The sequence below is a fragment of the Diabrotica undecimpunctata genome, chromosome 1 (assembly GCF_040954645.1).
Source record: "Diabrotica undecimpunctata isolate CICGRU chromosome 1, icDiaUnde3, whole genome shotgun sequence".
Lineage (NCBI taxonomy): Eukaryota > Metazoa > Arthropoda > Insecta > Coleoptera > Chrysomelidae > Diabrotica > Diabrotica undecimpunctata.
Genome location: NC_092803.1, coordinates 56,014,364 through 56,033,837, shown reverse-complemented (window position 1 = coordinate 56,033,837; position 19,474 = coordinate 56,014,364). Strand labels below are relative to the sequence as shown.

General features: G+C 32.8%; 1 protein-coding gene across 2 annotated transcripts in view; it reads right to left on the bottom strand.

Moving 5' to 3' along the window:
- The window catches only part of Myo31DF (Unconventional myosin ID), a 112,522-nt gene that overhangs the window by 20,580 nt on the left and 72,468 nt on the right, over positions 1-19,474 (bottom strand). The window contains exons 2-5 of one of the 2 annotated variants that reach the window (XM_072542645.1): positions 17,901-18,007; positions 2,934-3,107; positions 2,817-2,834; positions 1,536-1,777 (exon numbers count right to left, since the gene is read on the bottom strand). In XM_072542645.1, coding sequence (XP_072398746.1) covers positions 1,536-1,777; positions 2,817-2,834; positions 2,934-3,107; positions 17,901-18,007 — 541 coding nt within the window. The remainder of the gene's footprint in view (positions 1-1,535; positions 1,778-2,816; positions 2,835-2,933; positions 3,108-17,900; positions 18,008-19,474) is intronic. The other variant, XM_072542650.1, reaches the window with a different exon arrangement.

The window sequence follows — 19,474 nt, the reverse complement described above, 5'->3', positions numbered from 1 at the left end:
GTATTGAAGTTGAAGCAGCAGATACAGTGAGCAAAATCAAATGCCAGCCCTTTAAATGTTTTTTCAAAGATGACAATTGACATATATGTCATTAGAAAATTAAGATTTTTTAAAAATTATCGAAACATTGTTGAGTTGAAAAACATAATGAAAGAAGACATGTATCAAAGTCTCTCCGAAATTTAGTTTGTTTGTTTGTTATTTGTTTTAATTGCTTTTCATAGCGTAATAAAGAATATGTTGAAAATTGACTGAAGGTCAAATTAGGTTCAATGGACCGGATATTCCCTAAAACAAATTATTTAGATATAAAGAAGAAAAATAGATTGTGATGTTTCTCAGTGTGACACTTGAGAGTTTAAAAAAAATTGTACCTCTTGATTGAAATTGCAATTTTAAGTAAAAATTGGACATTTTTCTTGTTTCAATGAAGAATAACTTGTCACATGATTGATTACAAATAATTGTTATGAATTAGTAATGAATCCGACACCCTATTAGGGTAAAAGGAAGGGGAGAAAGAAAGAATTAGTAATGATATTTAAAAAGATTTTAAAAATAAATATATAAAGAATATAGTGTTAAGATTGCACGAGTTCACTCTTCTTTTTCTAAAGTCTCCCACAATAATTTAAAAAGAGGTTTATAATTGCAATTGAGATTGATTTGTGTGTTTACGCAACAATCAGGCTTCAGTTTCATTTCTTTAGATATCTCAAGGTCGTCTAAAAGGTTTATAAGTCTAAAATTTTTATTTGGGATGTTATGTAAAATTTTACTGTTTTTGGTAGGAGAAAAGCAATAATTATTAAATTTGATGTGATGTCCAAAGTTTGGTTTATCTGTGTTATTGAGATGTTCTTTGATTCTTTGAGACACAGTTCTCATTGTTCTAAGTCATGTTACAATCAGCACAACACAATTTGTAAATACCACTTTTGTTTTGTTCATCAATTTTGTCCTTAATTTTGCAAAACAAGGACTTAATGTTGTGTTTGGTAACTAGACTTAACGAGAAGTGAGAAATATGAGTCGTTAAGGAGCACTAGGTAAATTAGAAAAAGGTAGATAGGAGGCCATGAGGTTCTTCTTCTACCAAGTCAATTTATACGTCCTATGTCTGGTTTATTTAACTAGTGGAGGCAAATGTGAGTCTCTCAGGATCACTATGCAAAATAAAAAAGGTCAGAAGAAGCCAAAGATTATTTAGCCACGAGGTTCTTCTAACAACTCAACTTCCAGTCCCATCTCTCCATTTTATGATTATCTCTCTATCTGTCTTGTAAGAATATACCTATCTATACAGTTAAATTTCGTCGCACATGATTCGTTTAGTTAGATCAACAACTTTCCGTTTACTACCAACTTCTATTACGCTGTAGGTTGTTCTACTGTGCCTTATCTAGTGTTTTCTAGAATATCTTCTACTGAATAAAGATTACACAGTAATTGTGAAAGAATGCAACCCTGATTTCAACTCACACTTCACACATTGAAAGACTATAATAAAAAGAAGTTAATGGATAAAAACCCACCTGATAAAAACAATGGAAGTTTCTCTCACCCTGCTGCTGATGAATGACTCGAGATTTTTCTAGCAGATATTTATAAATATGGCCACCGATCGGATCACCTTTGAAGTCAAAATGGATATCCATATATTTGCCGAATCTGGATGAGTTGTCATTCCTGTTCGTTTTGGCGTTCCCGAAAGCTTCTAGGATGGAGTTAGACTGGATGAGAACATCTTTGACTCTTTCAATTTCTTTTTGTCCTCCTAAAACGTCAATACTATTTTTATAAGGTCGAAAGATTATATTGTACATTTTGTTATTGCATTAACTGTTTTCTTTTTGTTAAAAATACACGAAGAAACCTTTTTCAGCAGACGGTACAACACCTAAAATAATAGTGTGAGTTTTTTAATATGAAGTGTTGATCAACAATCACAAATTAGGTTGCGGTTTGAAAAAATACTGGGCGTCTATTTAGTCCAGATATCTGTTAGTTTGCTAAGCTTGAAAGATCGCAGTTTTCTTTTTTATATTGAGGTATTTTGATAGTTAATGTTAACTATATATTGTCCTAAACAAATTTGGAATTGTGACCATTGCTTAGGTTTAAAAATATAAAGAAAATCAAACTGGAAGAATACTTCATTAAGGTTCAATTAGGAGACGAATATAATGATTATCTTTCAAGACGAATATATTTGAGCATGGCAGCATTAGTAAAACTATGCCATACACTGAAGACCAAATTTCAGGTGTCTAGAACAGCATAAAATATGGAAAATTTGTAAAGAATGAAAGATATCCAGGAATGGAAACCACTGGCTCATTAATAATGAATATATTAAAATAATGAGAATTAGTAAGAAGAAAGGCATATATTTACAAATGAGGTAAAATTAAACAAAATGTATTTGAAGAAGGCGACAAAAAGAAAGAGAATTTGGATATGTGGATAAATAGACGCGATAGGGATGTTTAAAGAAACTGAAAGCTTATACAGGGAATTGGAAAATATAGATGCAAATAGAGAATAGAGATAAAAATAAAAAGATTGGAAATATGTTACTATCTAAAACTTTATGTAAAAAGTTGGAGGAAAAACCAACAAGAATAGTTAGTAAAAACATTGAGAATACATCTGTCACCAAATAGGTGTTTAATAACATTTTTTTGGAAGAGTTATAGGAAAGAAAAATTCAGTGAATATTTACATAATCTCAACACCTTAGATACCTTTCAAAAGTTAGTCAAAACACGAAAAACATTTCCACAAACATAATATACTGCAGCTTAAATACTTACTGGGGCTGCTTAATCTTTCTGAAATATATAAACAGCATTTTACTTAGGCAACATATCTAGACAACCATAAATATTTAAATATTTTTAGTCAAACCACATAAAATTTTTTTCTCATACCTTGATTTGTCACTGCAGCAATGTACTTCATTATGATTTTAGAAGCTTCTGTCTTTCCTGATCCTGATTCTCCGCTGATGACGATACAAGTATCTTTTCCTTGCTGCTTCATCACTTTATGCGAAGCATCGGCAATGGCGAATATGTGTGGGGGGTTTTCGAATAGTTCTCGATCTAAAAAATAAAAAAATCCATAAACAACTATTAATTACTAGATATAACAAGATAATTTAATAGCATAAATTCCGATGTTAGATTAGCATGCGCTATCTGTTATAAGAAGAAGCATGAGCTATTAGAGCTAAACAATCGACATGCATTCATTTTGTAACACAACAAACGAGAGACAGTGTTTGAGACACACAAAATCAACGAAGCTGCGTTGCTCAGAGTCGTAAGAGATGTGAGGATTCTTCTTAAGACATTCTCACTAGTACAAAAACAAAAATAAAATTAAAGAGAAGAAAAAAAGTTATAAGATGATAGCTACTAGAGCTAAAACAGAAATATTAAATAAATATAAAACAAAAGAAACAAAGAAAACAAATTACAGTATACTCCCTCTATAACGAACACGGTTATTACGAGGTTTCGCTTATAACGAGATACATTAGATGTCCCGTAAAATTTCTATTGAACTATAACCGTCTATAGCGAGGCAAATTTGGTTATAACGAGAGAATATAAGATCTAAAAACGTGTTTTTTACGTTTTTAGTCCGGTCGTGGCTATAAATAAATACCTTTTCAAACAGCCCCTCAATAAACTTAACTGCAGCCCGCAATAAACTTCTTTACAATGAATAAATACAACTGTTTCACATCTTTAGAAAATATATGATAGAATGATACTGGACCATTTAAAACAGTTAAAAATAACAGAGTTCTTAAAATTGCAGAAGCAATAGTTCATGTTATCCTTGAAAATACGATTTATACATTATGTAGTTGGAAAAAAATATAAGTACAGCTTTTTTGTTTTAACGTATATCATTGATAATAAAAGTAAACAACTCTTTTATGTTTTAATATGTTTCATTGACAATAAAAGTAAATAGCTTTTTTTCAAAAACGCCATTCAAATAATATTTATTAGCATCTTATATTGCTCCGAATGGCTTCACTATGGTTTAGAAAACTACAGATTCATATGTATGCACAGTATTATGATTGTCTGATATAACGAGATCGGCTTATAACGAGGTAATTAGTCTGTCATTTCAGTTCTCGTTATAGAGGGAGTCTACTGTATAACCAATTTGCCAGAGACGGCGCAACCGAATTCTTTTTTATTTATATTCTCAGAATTGAAGAAAAGAATACAAACATTCAGTAAATTAAACAAATTTGTTTAAAAAAAAAGAAAAGAGGTACAATCCATCCGCTAGAACTTTGCACACGAATAACATTATTCACGAATTATTTTTTATCTTACGTCTCTTTCCTGCCCACAGAAACTAAAGCGATGAACTTAAGCCGCATGTTCATATACACAACAGCATACATCGAACAAAGACGGTCGGTGATTGATTCACTGATTCACTTACTGGTAAGTTTGTAAGTTTTGTTTTGACAGCGTTTGTAGTTGTTTATGAATTATTTTCGTGTCATTTAAATATTCAATCCTTTTTCGTAGTTTGAATGTATATTTTTTTTAACAAACAGTTGTTATAACGACTAACCGTTACCTTCATCTTCGATTTATTAGGGAAAGAATTTATTTATTAGCTAATGACGAATAATCTAATATTTATTCTAATCTCTAACCTGATATTTAGTTATTTAAATATGGCTAAAACCACGTCAACCGAGTCATATAAAATATTTTTTAGGGTTTTTATCTTTTAGAGTATGCCTGGTACACCATTGAATTTTCAAGCACAACAACTTGTGTTAAATGTGTTGGAGTATTTCGAATTAAAAAAAAAAAATGAGAAAGAACAAGTAATTCCCAATTTAGAAGAGCCGTCATTAATTGTTATCGATAATGCTCCATATCACAGTGTTTTTTTAGAAAAACAACCTTCCACTCCTTTAACTAGAACGGAAATTATAACCTGGTTCATGTAGGAACTCGGGTAACATGAGGGATAAGTGGCTACATGATCGTATATTAGATATACATAAGACAAAATGGGGTCAAATATGGTACGCATCAGGCACCATATGCTATCCAGGACGTTGTTGACATGACGTAGAGCTTCAAGGATATTCTGGATGACAAGGTATCTTCGATTATCTAAAGTTCAGCTCAAGCAAGTAGAAATCCACCAACAAATATATCGACTTCCTGAATGAAAATAGATAAGAATCATTCACCCGGATATCCATAGAGACCAAGACGACTATTACAGTAAGTTAGACAAACCCTGCTCAAAATATAGTCGTGTTCTTTTGTGAAAGTTAGTTGGACGAAGCTTTCCTATAGCAAACCTAGGATCTAGGGATCTAGACATGTAAGGCAGATAAAAAAGCAGCTGTCAATGCAATAAGTGATGATAACAAATTGGATATTATGCTTGAGTTTGAGGAAAACCCACATACTTTTAGTCGAAAAACAACCTCAATGTTTGATGTTAGCCATTCATCAATTATTCGAACATTAAAACAAAATAATATGCATCCCTATAAAATTATACCATATTGATACCCATAACTTAAACGAATACCATAAAATGGAACTCATGAAAGACGATTTTAATAGGAGAACGTATTTTTGTGAACAAATGAAGGCAATGTTAGACAGCAATGTGATTCAATTAGAACATGTTTTGGTTTCAGATGAGTGGACCTTAAGGCAAGCTAATCGTCAGAATTGCCGCTATTGGTCGAGAGAAATTCCCCACTGGATGAGAGAACATACACAATACCCTGAAAAGGTTAATGTATGGGCAGGAATTGTAGAAGGTCATATTTTTCATTCATTGATGGTAATCTGAATGGCGATGATTATTTAGTACTTCTCAAATATAATGGCATACCAACTTTGGCAAACTTATATCCTGATCCAGCATACCCACCAGTTGCAGCAATAGTATATAATTTCAGCAAGACGGATTACCATCCCATTAACAAATTAATTTTCGGCAGTACTTCAACCGAATATTTTTAAATCGGTTCATAGGGAGCGAGAATGGCCAGCACGATCTCCTGATCTGACGCTATTAGACTTCTTCTTATGGGGATATGTGAAAAATATTGTATAAAAAACTAAACCCCTCGACTTAGCTGACTTAAAAAGACAAATAACGCTTGCGATTAGATCGGTTACGCCTAAGATGTTGAGTAACGTTAGAAGAAATTTTTATTTAAGATTAGGATGTAGCTAAGACATTCGCGGCGAGTATTTTAAAGAGAAGATCTCCTACATTCACATTAATGTATTTGTTTGTTTTTTTTTTACATTATTAAGAAATAAACAGTATCATTAATTAGTTTTTCAGTGTGTTGTAGCAAATTTATAGCATAAATATAAAACCACTTAATACTTCCAATACAGTTAAAAAAAGGTATAGGATATTGTAAACTAAATATATCTAGAATATTCTGGAGAATCCAAAAATTAAATAATATACAGGGTGTTGTGTTTGCAATAAGAAAGTTGGTATTGGCCACTGTAAAATAACACACATGTAAAATTTTTATTGCAAAATATGCGCAACTAAAAATACCAATTGTCTTGTCTAAACCTTTTTTTTGTATACACCCCCATTTAATAATTATCGAATTTATTCCATTTAGCTGTTCCACCCTGTATGGTTCTGAAATAAATATATGAATCCAAAATTATTTTCCAAGATATACTTTACCCTGAATCTTTTATATTTTATGTAAATAAACCGAAATAGTTGTAATCAAAATTAAATGTTTTTGACGTTTCGTCATTGACAGAAAAAAAATATTTTACTGATTTTTTTATTTAAAAGTTTGGAAATTGAACTTGACTCCAATGCAAAACTACTAAAAAAACTCACAAGTACAACAATTTCTGTACTGGAAGTCGAAACATCAAAACCATGTAATTTTAATTAAAATTATTGTGGTTTATTAGTTTTTTATGTAGTTATGTACATACTTTGTGTTATACTGGGAAGGGTTCAAACCCTAACATTTTCGTAGAGTTTCTTACTATTTGAAATAGTTCAAATTGTGATATAGTCTTTCTTCTGACATTAACTTCTGCTACTCGCTATGTCATGTATGGAAAAGAATTTTATAGAATGGCCAGCAAGATCCTCCGATTTATTTTCCCTGGACTTCTTCCTATGCTGTGATTTAAAAAGCAAGATTTACAATACTGTTCCTGCCTTATTGGAAGAACTAATGCAACGAATGGGGCATGCGTGAAGTCTAGTAACTAAAATACTTCAAAATATTCGTCGTAATTTCGAACAGAGACGTGATAATTGTATGGACGTTGGTGGATAATTTTGAACATTAAATATTATAGTTGATAAGTAAACTGTTTTGAATTATGAATTTATTATTTTAAAATTTAATTCATTCTATTTATTTTTCATTTAATTAAGTTTCCTATTAATGTTGCGTTTCTTTTAATGTTGTTTTTGACTTGACAGGAATTGAAGTTGACACTAGCAAAACATTAGCGTTATGTTTGGTTTTTAAGACGTATAACACTTTTAGTTAACTGATACTTTTTCACAAGAATTGAGTTAATATGGAAAAAAAATCATGGATGTCTTAATTCTCCAGTGAAATACCTGTTTAATGATGTAATACACATGGTATATTCCCTATTTAGAACTAAAGGTTTGTGGTACCTTTTGGAAGGGGGGGAGGGTTGGCAAATGACAGATATCCACAAAATCGTTAAGAAATTTCCCATTTGGAATAAAAATCGACCTGTTTTAAATAATAAACATTGTCAAATATCAGGGACTCTACCTAGTGTGGCCAAACCTGTATGTATATTTAAAAACTTTACATAAAATCTGTCATCAAATAATGTTTATGGAACTTATCAGTGAGTATAAACTACATAAGCAAATGCTTTGATTTTTTTAAATTTTAAATACGTCTTTTGTGTGTATGCATTTATTTTAATTCCCTTTTAACATTTATTACCTTTCAAGACATAAAAACCACCAGCTAAGGTTCAAAGGCGCCATGTCAAGCGTAAAAGGCATTTACAATAAACGCCCCTTTTGACATTTAAGTGTTTATTGGCTCCCAAGTTTATTGAAGAGTAAAACGTTGTATAATACCAGAAACAATTATCGGTATTTAGGATGCTCTTAAAATGCCAGCCCGTAGCTATTATGAATGCGTATGCAATAAACTTTTGTCTTTTTATGTTTAAGAAAGATTTATTGTCGATATAAACATATGAAAAGAATTGATGAGATTAAATTTAATAACCTGGGAAACAACTTTTAAGTAGGTAATACAAGAAATTACTTAAGAATACCTAATATTGTACAAGAACTGTTAAGTTTGACAAGGAGAATGTCAGGCATCCATACTTATTCCAGAAGTAATAAATCAAGCAGAAATATACTTAACTAAGTAGGTAATAAAATTCAGTGGGTCACTGAAAACAGTCCACTCTATTGGCAATATTCATTAGATCTGTGATTAGTCAACCTTCGTCCATTACATTTCTACAATTGTCTTCTATCCTTAGCTAGATAATGTGATGTCTAGATATTGAAACTCCATCATTTGTTTTATTATCTGACCTTTCAGCTCCAATTTACATCTTAGTAAATTTGCTGTTGTAACCATGCACTTTGTCTTTTTTGGAGAAATTAACATGTTAAATTTTCTGGCAGTTATATTAAATTGGTACAGAATACGTTGTAAATCATCTTTACTTTGAGAGAGTACTATTGCTTCGTCTGCATAGCAGATAATTTTAAGTTGTTTTTCTCCCATTTGGTATCCTTTTTTAGTTCTTCCCTTTTTTATTATTTCATCCATAATCAGGTTGAACAATAGAGGACTCAGGGAATCTCTCTGTCTTATCCCATTCCCAGCTTCAATAGGGTCGGTTAGTTCTTCTTCTACTTTTATTTTTATTGTGTTGTTTTGGTAGATATTTTGGATCGTTTTGATTATTCCTAGAGGTATCTGTCTTGCGTACAGTGAGTGGATAACGTCTTTTAATTTGTCCCGGTCAAATGCCTTCTTAAGGTCTACGAAACAGATATTCCGGTTTGTTGTATTCTAATGATTTCTCTTGTACTCGCCTCATTATAAATATAACGTCGGTGCATGATCTTCCCGACCTAAAACTTTTTTGTTCTTCTGCTAGTGTTATAATTTCATTCAGTTTATTTGTTATCACTTTGGTTGTTAATTTTAGTGTTGTGTTTATTAAATTAATTTCTCTGTAATTTTCCGGGTCCGATTTGTCTCCCTTTTTGAAGAGAGGTATTAGGATGCTTGATTCCATTCTTGAGGAATTCTGTCTTGTTCTAAACACTGCCTGAGGTGATTTCGGGGTGAATTGAGTAGCTCTGCAGTTACCACAACCGGTCCCAAGCCCGGTTAAAATTTGGAGTTGGCTAAAATGTGGTTGAATAAAATGTGGAGATGTTGGCAAAGTTAGCAACCTACCATTCGTAAAAACAAATACTGCTCGAAGAAATAATGTACAGCCTCGGAATCAGATTGATACTATGAAGACGACTACGGCAAGAAATAAGGACAAGCGAAAAACATCCAAAACCCAGATGAGAAGTACTACTTAAAACAAAAAAGGGAGGAAAAGGACAATCAAAATTAGGTGAATACATGCTAATCTACAGTAGAGTAGTAAAATGAAACAGGACCAAAGAAGGTGTAGCGTTACTAATACACCAAAGGTACCAAAATCACATCAAAGAGTGTCAATACCTATCAGAAAGAATACTAACAGCAAAGATAAGAATGGAGAAGGAAGACCTGAATATCATCGGAGTATAAGGCGCAGAAAATAACAAGCCTCAAATAACCAGGGAAGCGTTTTATGACCAATTACAACAAATAGTAGATCAAGTCAGAGGGAAGATGATAATATTGGTGGATTTTAACGCTTGAATAGGCAATCAAGTAATACCCGGAGTTAAGCAAAAACATAACGAGGATGTCAAAACGAAAAATCCTTAATTTTAAATGGGAAATCCTAATACGTTTGACACGTCATTGCAAAGGCAATTGCCAAGGTGGAGTATTTAAGCATCAATAATTTTTTGTCCACATTAACAGCATTTTGTATAATTATTATAATTATAATTATAATAATTACTATATTTTCTGAAAATGTTGAACCAGATCGATTTTTCATCCAAATGGGAGAAATTTTAACGATGCAGACATACAGGCATCCATAATTTTTCTTCCCATACTATATTTTCCTATTTTTTTGTGAAAAAGTATTAATTCAGCTACTTAAGTTTTTAATAGTAAACTATTTAATGAAAATATTTGTGAGCATGTGCTATTTCCGGTTATATCCGAAATAGTCCACAACTTCGTTATTTTATTTGCATTCGGACTTCAAATTATCAAACCCCAAGCGGTTTGCAACCATTTACCTAACACAGGGTGCAGGTAGGCCAGTGATCAGTTTGCAAATATCTCTGGCTCTATTTTAAAATCACTGATTTTATTGCGGTGATGAGTTTGTACTATCTCCGAGGGTATTTATGCTAATTGGTGATTTTAGTTTACGTGTACCCAAAGCTAGCATAACCATAGCTATATCTTGTCAAGGAAAAGGAGTACAGGGCCATCTTGGCGGCATATTTTATTGCTAATTAATTGCTGTTGCTTGGTATATTAACCAATCTCCAAAAGCTACCCCATCATCCACTAAAACACACCCTCAGAAAACCGAGATATAGACCAAAAGACGAACCGCAAAGAATTGATTACTAATTTATTGGCGAAGTTTTACGGCAAGCAACAATTTATTGCTGCAACCGTTTCCGAGAAACAATGATTATGCTAACCCCCAATGGGATATTACTCGTCAGAAGACAGAAAAAACAATATTTTCGTCCAGAAACAAACTTTTAGAGAATTATATCGACGCCCAAGTATCCAGACATCGGCTCTAACTTGTCTAAAAAATAACTATAATGAAGAGCCAGATTAAGCCCAAACAAGATTCTACCAAAAACTTCAAAGTTTATATTATACTTTGTAGATCCTCCCTTAAAAAAATTGGAAAAGACAAAGACAGAAAAAGGTAAGAAGGAAGTGTGTATGGTGACAACGGATAAATTGAAATACATCGTTTTAGCCATTTTAGCATGAAGAGTATGTAGAACTGTTATTTCGTTTCTGTTGTCTCTAAAATTTTCAGCATTTTTAATTATTTTTCTGAATTTGACAACGAAACAATTTCTAAACGTCATATCTAAATTTGGAAATGTAACTAATTCCTACAACACGACATGTAGCAATTACTTAATCTTATTTACATATTAATCATTCGCCAAATAAAAATCATCATTATAAATACTCAAACGTTATATCAATTATTATTTTATTATTCCTTTCTACGATCCAATAAAAACTAAACGAGACTGAAATCCCTAAAGATTAGATTAGATATGGAGTGCTATCGACTTTTTTCCTACATGTTTTTAACATAGAATCGCTGGAAAAGTATCAAGTGGTTTGTTTTTGCTTAATATTTAATTGCGATTATAACCATAAGAATTTATGGTGAAACAAAGTAAGAGATCCTACGTAAATAAAGGATAATACAGCATTTCGACAAGTTAATAACAATTAAAAAGATATTTTCACCACAATATACTAGCGAACAAAAAATTTAGCTCGATTTGATATGATTTTTTTCAAATTTTATATTTGAATTTTTACGTAACTACACTTGAGTGCAAAATAATTGACTCAAAATTATTTTGTCAAAGTACGTCTCCTGTTTCAATCTAAAAAGTGTAAATAAAAAAAAATATTTACTGTACAATCATTAACCTTATTATTGAGTTTTAAAAAATTTTTATTTTTTTCGTGAATTGGATGACGCATTACAAATAAATAATGCAACACGTAGAGAGGGGGTCAGAATTTGACTCATTGGAATCGACGCGCACCGACTTAACGCGTCGGTTAACATCGTACACATTAATTTCCATCTTCTTCTTCTTTAAGTGCCATCTCCGCGACGAAGGTTGGCAATCATCATGGCTATTCTGACCTTCGAGGCAGCTGCTCTGAACAATTGCCTTGAGCTGCAACCAAACCACTTTCTCTGGTTCTTCAACCAGGAAACGCGTCTTCTTCCTACGCTTCTCCTACCCTCTACTTTTCCTTGAATTATGAGTCTCAAGATGTTGTATCGTTCGCCTCTCATCACATGTCCGAGATATTGCAATTTCCTTTCTTTTATTGGATTTTCCATTTCCCTCTCTCTGCCTATTCTCCTTAACACTTCTGTATTCGTGATTCTATCTACCCATGGAATCCTTAACCATCTTCCAAATGTCCAGATTTCAAACGCGTTAAGTCGATTTATTGTATTCCGGTTTAATTTCCATAGCAAGGCACTAATACATATATCAGTCACTTAAGTTCGCAACTGCAATGCAAATGGATACCACGTCCGTCAACTCAACTCAAGCAGTAGCAATATTGAGGGAAGACCTGAGCCAGAGGGCTGTGACAAATTGATTAAATTTAAGCCAATCTGCTGTGTCCCGAGTGTATCGTCCGTACCAAGATACTGTTGATTTTATCCGTCGACAAGGAGGCCGTAAACGAATAACAACGGAGAGAGATGATCGATTTCTTGTATCGAAATCCCTGAGAAATTGCCATTGGAGTGGTGTTAAATTCAAAAGTGCTTAGAGAGGTCCGAGGTGTGGTGACCAGCGTTTGGAGAGTCAGAAGGAGACTAAAGGCAGCCAACCTGACACCAAAAAGGGCAGCTACGGGTCCCAAGCTAACAAGCTAATTTTTAGTCTAGACGTTGTTGGTATAGTTCTCTTATTGATTGTTCTTGGAGTAGTTCTATATTGTATTGTTTTTCTCTTATAGTATTCAACAATTCTTCTGTACAGGAGGTCTTGTTATGTTTCCAATTAATGCCCATTTTTGCCGACAGTAGTTTATGGTCCGTTCCACATTCTGATCCTCTTCTGACTCGCACATCTTTGATCTTTAGTGTGGTATCTTGTTTGATTATTATGTAGTCTATTATCGATTTCAGTTTTCGTGTTTCTTGCGTCCATGTATATTTATGAATATTTTTATGTCTGAAGAATCCGTTGGTGATTTTTACGTTGTTTAGTTCGCATAATTCAATCAGACGTTCTCTGCTGCACACATGAATGTTCTATCTTAGTGTTCTGTTATAACTGTTTTATGATATGTAATTTTAAAAATAGAATAAGTAACACTTTGTGAAAATTATTTTCACTACTATATTGATCAATTGAATTCCTGATGGGACAGCATTTATTTTTTTTTATTAGTTTTACATATTATATTTGTGACTTGTTTCTATTTAACAAGTATAATTTGTTTTAAACTTGGGAAATACAAGACTTAAACAAGATTTAATTTGCATTATTTTATTGGTTAACTATGAGGCAGAAAATTTAAAAAAATAGGAAGTTATGAGGAATAATATGAGGTTATGATTTAATACCAAACCTCGACGTAAGCGCCCCTTACGGATATTTTTTAACTGACTTATGGCATGCAGTCTTGTGTTCTGATGCCAAGTATATTTACGTAAATTTTTGTGGGGATAACATCCATTCATGATTTTCAGGTCAAATTGTGTACATAGGTCTATTTCCGTTATTATTTGTCACTTCTTCACCGAAGTTACCTATTACTATTACTAGATTATTTTGTCTTTTTCCAGTTTTTGCAATAATGTATATATTTCCTTATAATCCTTATAATATATTTCGTACATTTTGTAAATTCTCTTAAAATACATTGAACGAAATTGTGGGAATATTTTATTACAAAAGATCATCGAAGCAAAGAATTAAACCGGCTGTGTTAGTCTTACCGTTTACTTCTGTTTCACATAGTTACTAGTCATAAAACAAATTTTTAATCATTGTTGTGAACGGTGTTATTTTACGCTATTCTTTTAATTAAGCTTAAAATGTAAAATTCAACAATTAATTAACATAACATTCTTATAAATAAATTAGATTCGATATCAAGGATATTTATGAGTAACACAAGGACACTAAAAATAATTTAGAAAGTATTATTATAAACTTTCGACGCAGTCAATTAGCTGAAGACAGTATAAATATAGAGAGAACCGAAAATTAAATTCGTCTATAGGAATTTTTTTTTATGTGAATGTGGATTGAGTAGCTCAAGAATCATGTTGCCCTCCCTAAGCCCAGATATAGAAGGAAAATTCTTGAACCAAGTAACCATCCTAACCAAAATAAAAAATAAAACATGCTCATAATACCAAAAACGTTTTTGGTGCTGTGAGCATGTTTTATGTTTTGATTTCCGAAGTGGAAATTGAAACGTCAATAAACTTATTTTAAAATTAAAGTATGCCTTATTCCCAATAAAAATAGTAATTGCTTTAAGATGCCAAAAGAAAATAACTTCAGAACAATATTACCAAAAACCGGATAAATCTGTTGATAGGAACTCAAGCGAGAAAAACGGACTACGAGATGGTCAAGATAGATATCCTGCTCTTCACTACATGAAACCTAAGATCGTTTAATAACAACTGTCAAGAAACACTAAAGAAACTAACATCACCAACGAAATCGATATAGGCGCTCTGCAAGAAACGAAAAAGTAAGGAAAAGGCTAAATGCAGTACCCAGCATTTATAGTGCACTGGAAAAATACGAACAAGCAAAGAAAAGAAATTGTTCTATTCACACTATCCATAATGGACGTTAAACTATTAAACTCAATCGCTATAAGTAGTGATCATAATATATTATTGGAAAACATTATTATAAAATAGAACCAAATGCGATAACAAGGGAAGACGACATCAATCTCAATTGGGAACAATTAAAAAGGAGGTAAAAGATGGCGAAACGTTTGGTACAAAAACTGTAAATGGAAACAACAAAAATTCATATAACCTCACCAACTCAAACGAACAAAATTCGTCGCCATTTTAAAATCAGTTAAAGCTAACGATTTACCAAAAGATTACCGCCAAATTGCACTTTTAAATATGGTCTACAAACTTTTTGAAACATTTGTAATGAACATGCTTATTTCGACGTACATACACATAACATATAACGGTTGCATCTCAAGGCGACGATGTGTGTTCGGGAATGTTTCTGAATTATCATCACACATGCTCAAAAACACATCAAAGAAGTTCGCATATGCAGACGATTGGGCACTTGTTACCAGCCACAAAGAATTGGAGACTAGTGCGCAAATTTTAACAAAAGATCTGGTTACCATCTGAAGATATTTCCGCCGCTGGAGATTGCAATCGAATACCTTTAAGACGGAATTATTGTGCATTCATTTAATCAACAGACTGACCAACTACCAATTAAAAATCCATTTTGAGGACAGTCCCTTCTTCTTATGGTGCCTATCCGTTACGGATGTTGGACACTAACATGGCTATTCTGACTTTGTTGACTGCTGCCCTGAAAAGTCCGGTAGTGGTTAAGTTAAACCATTTTCGCAGGTTATGCAGCCAGGATATTCTTCTTCGTCCTGGACGTCTTTTCCCATGCACTTTACCTTGAATTATGGTCCGAAGTAGGTTGTATGGTTGTTCATTGCGCACTATATGGCCCAGGTATTCTAGTTTGCGACGTTTTATGGTTATGACTAGTTGGCGCTTTTTACCCTTTCTATGTAGTACTTATTCGTTGATAACTCTGTCTATCCAGGAAATCCTCAACATGCGTCTATAGCCATACTAAACATCCAAAATAGCTAGGTGTGACGTAACACTCGATAGAACGCTTAGTAGCTTCAAAGAACATTTTTAATGAAGGAAAAATGCAAAACTCAAAACACGAAATAATATTCTGCTAAAGTTACACACATAGATCGACAGTCATGAGACTAGTGTATCCCGTTGCGAAGTACCATGCAGCGGTGTGATTGCACAGCCCGGAAACCAAACATATTGAAGCCCATTCAAGATAACCGACCCTTGACAAGAAAAATGCACCGTCTACCACCCGGAGTATGCCATATATTACAAGCAAGCCAGAGGGTTTCGACCAACAAGACGAATGTGAGCCTGACTGAACAGAATAAGAATGAACTATGGCAAGTGAAGATAAATAAGAATCAATATCGGTTGACAATGGTATCCGCTAGGGTGATGCATTGAGCCAACTTCTATCGTGGACGAAATAATAAGAGAATTGCGTAAAATGAAGGAAAATTAAATGAGCGCTTAACATTTTATGCTATGTAGATAATTCAGAGCTAGTAGTGAACGAAGAAGACAACCTTCATCAACGTTTACACCAGTTTAATGTTTTATATTATTTAAATTATTCAAATAATTTATATTATATAAATTTCACTTTCATTTAACAAACAATCACACATACCTTACTCCTATTTCATTTGTTAACATCTCTCCCCTCAAGAAACTTCCTCGTTAATTGTCAGACAGTTACAACATTAACCGAAGATCCCCCACCATCAGCAATTATAGGATAGTTTGAACTATGTATCAGGAATCATTATCTAAAAATTCTTGTACAGGAATGTAAGTAGTATTTTGATTGTTTCTAATTTATTACAATTCAATAGATTATCTCTTACCAATTTGTGGGTTTTCACTTTGTCTGCTAAATCAATTTTATGCATATTAATAAACACAGGCATGTAATATTATCATAATTACTATAACCCTTTTTTGATCTTTATCTTTATAAGACAGCATCCTAATATGGGCTTTTTATAATTTCAGCATTTAATTTACCTTATACCGTTTGACCTGAAGATGCTTTGCAAAGTATAGAAAGCGAAACCGGTCGTTTGGAAGTAAAATTAAATTGATTGTGAGTAAGTCTAATTTAATTTCTTGTACCTATTTAATTTAACACACTTTCAAACTAATACCTGTTTATGTCTTGGATTTCTTCTGATACAACCTTTGAAGTGGTCGCCTCGTGCCTTGGCCAGTAATTGTACTTTGTCACTTATTGCTTATAACTAGCCGATTTAATAATAAAGTTATATATAAAATATTATAATTTCTATTATGAAGTAATATCTGTGCTACCTTTGGAACTTTGTTTGTTCATCCATATTGGATAATAATATGAGTTTTTTGCTTTGTTACTTACACTTAAATTTTCCAACATGTCAGTTCTTTGAACTCTTTTTTAACTTGTACAAAACTGACGTAGTTCGGTTTTTTTTGACTCAAACTGAACTTTTTGTACTTTTTTAATCCGTATGGTTCATAAATTAAGCCATTTTCTTCACTTTCATCATAATATTGCTGCATATCTTTTGTAAGGTAAACCATGTGCATTTTTTTTGTATTTATGGATGTTTGCTTATTTCTACCTTCTACCTTCTACAATCTACCTTCATGGTCACATTGTACACATGATACATTTAGTATTTAGCCATTTATTATATAATTTTTTCTTTTATTTCACACGGTCTTCTAATTCTTTATTCCACCAATCGTTTCTATTTTTTTGTTTATGGTCTTTCCTTCTATGGCTTCTTTTGCCTCCTGTGGCAGATATGTTTTTAGAGCAACGTAAATTTTTTCTGGTGTACTTTTAGGTTTATTTTTAATCTTTTCTGATAGTCTGTTGAAAACCGTGGAGTCGTCATTAAAACCATCTAGATTGTATGTTGTTTGTGCTGTTTTTCTGAGGCTGAACGTATATCCCCATTGAATATTATTATATTTATACGTGACAAAACTACACCGATATAACTATAGTTTTTACAAGATAAACCAAAAGACCGCTGAAAACAACAGAAGCGGAAAAGATAAATACTCTCAAGATAAAAATATGCTTACCTTTATATTGATTGACTTGTTCCATTCCATAAATGTTTTTGGTTCTGTATGGATTGACAGAGACGCATACTTCTCCGATGTATGTGTAAATGAATCCATTTTTGAATCTGAAACAAAGCAATAAATTTAATACAAATGCCATCAAAAAATATTCGTAGAGTTTGTCTCTTTAGTACAAAAATAATCATTCTGTTTGATACATAGAAAAATATTTTAGACGGACAATTCTCCTCATGAACCAAAATCTTAAAAAAACCAATAAAAACATTGTTTGCTGGCGGGTAAATTGGAACATCAATGTTTTTGTCTGGCTTGGATTTTATTAATTTTTCCAGCTCCACAATTCCACTAAACTCAAATTCATTCGTTTTAGGTATTTTCACTTAAAAATAAATTTAAACAAGATTGATGACTTTAAAACTTTTTCATATGATACACTTTTATATTGTAACGCCGGACAATAGGCAAATTAGGACAGGTGGTGTACAAATACATTCTGTAATGTTCGATTACTCACCGACGACCAAGACAATTTTATAACATGTTGCTGTATGCGTACAAAAAAATGCGCTGTAGTATTATGATAAGCTATATTTTATAGAATGCAATAACAATTGTGCAAGTAGTAAATAAATAGTGTAAATAAGTATTTGAGTTTAATTTTCGGTACTTGGTTCTACTTACTTCCTTTAACATCCTGGGGAGCAAGACATCCAGGATAATCCAACACCCATCTCTATTTCCAGAGATTTCTCAGTCCACTTAAAGACTTCTCAATGCTTCGTGCTTCCTTGCCATTGGTCTTCTACCAGGAACGGAGTCTACCTCGCTCGCCGATTCCAGATGGAAAACTTTTCTTTTCAATAGCAGAGTGTGACCAGCCTACTCTAATTCCGTTCTCTTATCTGCATTTCAACACACGTTTGTCTTATCTTCATCCACAAGTCTTCGTTTCAAATGATTTCAGACCATCAAATGTTCAGGATTCGCTAGAGATTGCGATTTGAGATAAACATAGATATACTCCTGGAGATAAGATGTTATTTTTCTTTCGACTTTCCAGGTCCCACAAGCATATTAGACAAACTTAATTCTGGTGTTAAAGATACTAAGCTTAGTATTTTGGAAGATTTATGTCTGCAAGTAGGATAGATTTGAACAAATGCAGCTTTCTAACGCAAATTTTAATACCATCCAGGGCCCCTACAGCCGCTATGATAACGCTTCCTAGACATAAAATCGAAACCATTACCTCTTCTGGCTCATCTCCGACATCCAAGGGATGATCTATATTTGCTGCATTAAATCGTATCTACTTGATCTTAGGAGCACTAACCCTAAGATATACAGCTTCATCGTCCCGCTTTAATGCGTTTAATTTATGTTTCATCTCGGTAAACCTTTGCGCTAAAAGACGTAGTCTGCAAAGTGGGGGTCATCCAGATGACTAGCTAGAGCACTCCTCCGGTTTTTTTTTCACCTTCCTCATAATAGAGTTCAGCACTAAAAATAAAAAAATGGGTGCAATGGAGCCTTGCCTGACTTCAGTTTTCATGGTGATCCATCCAACAATA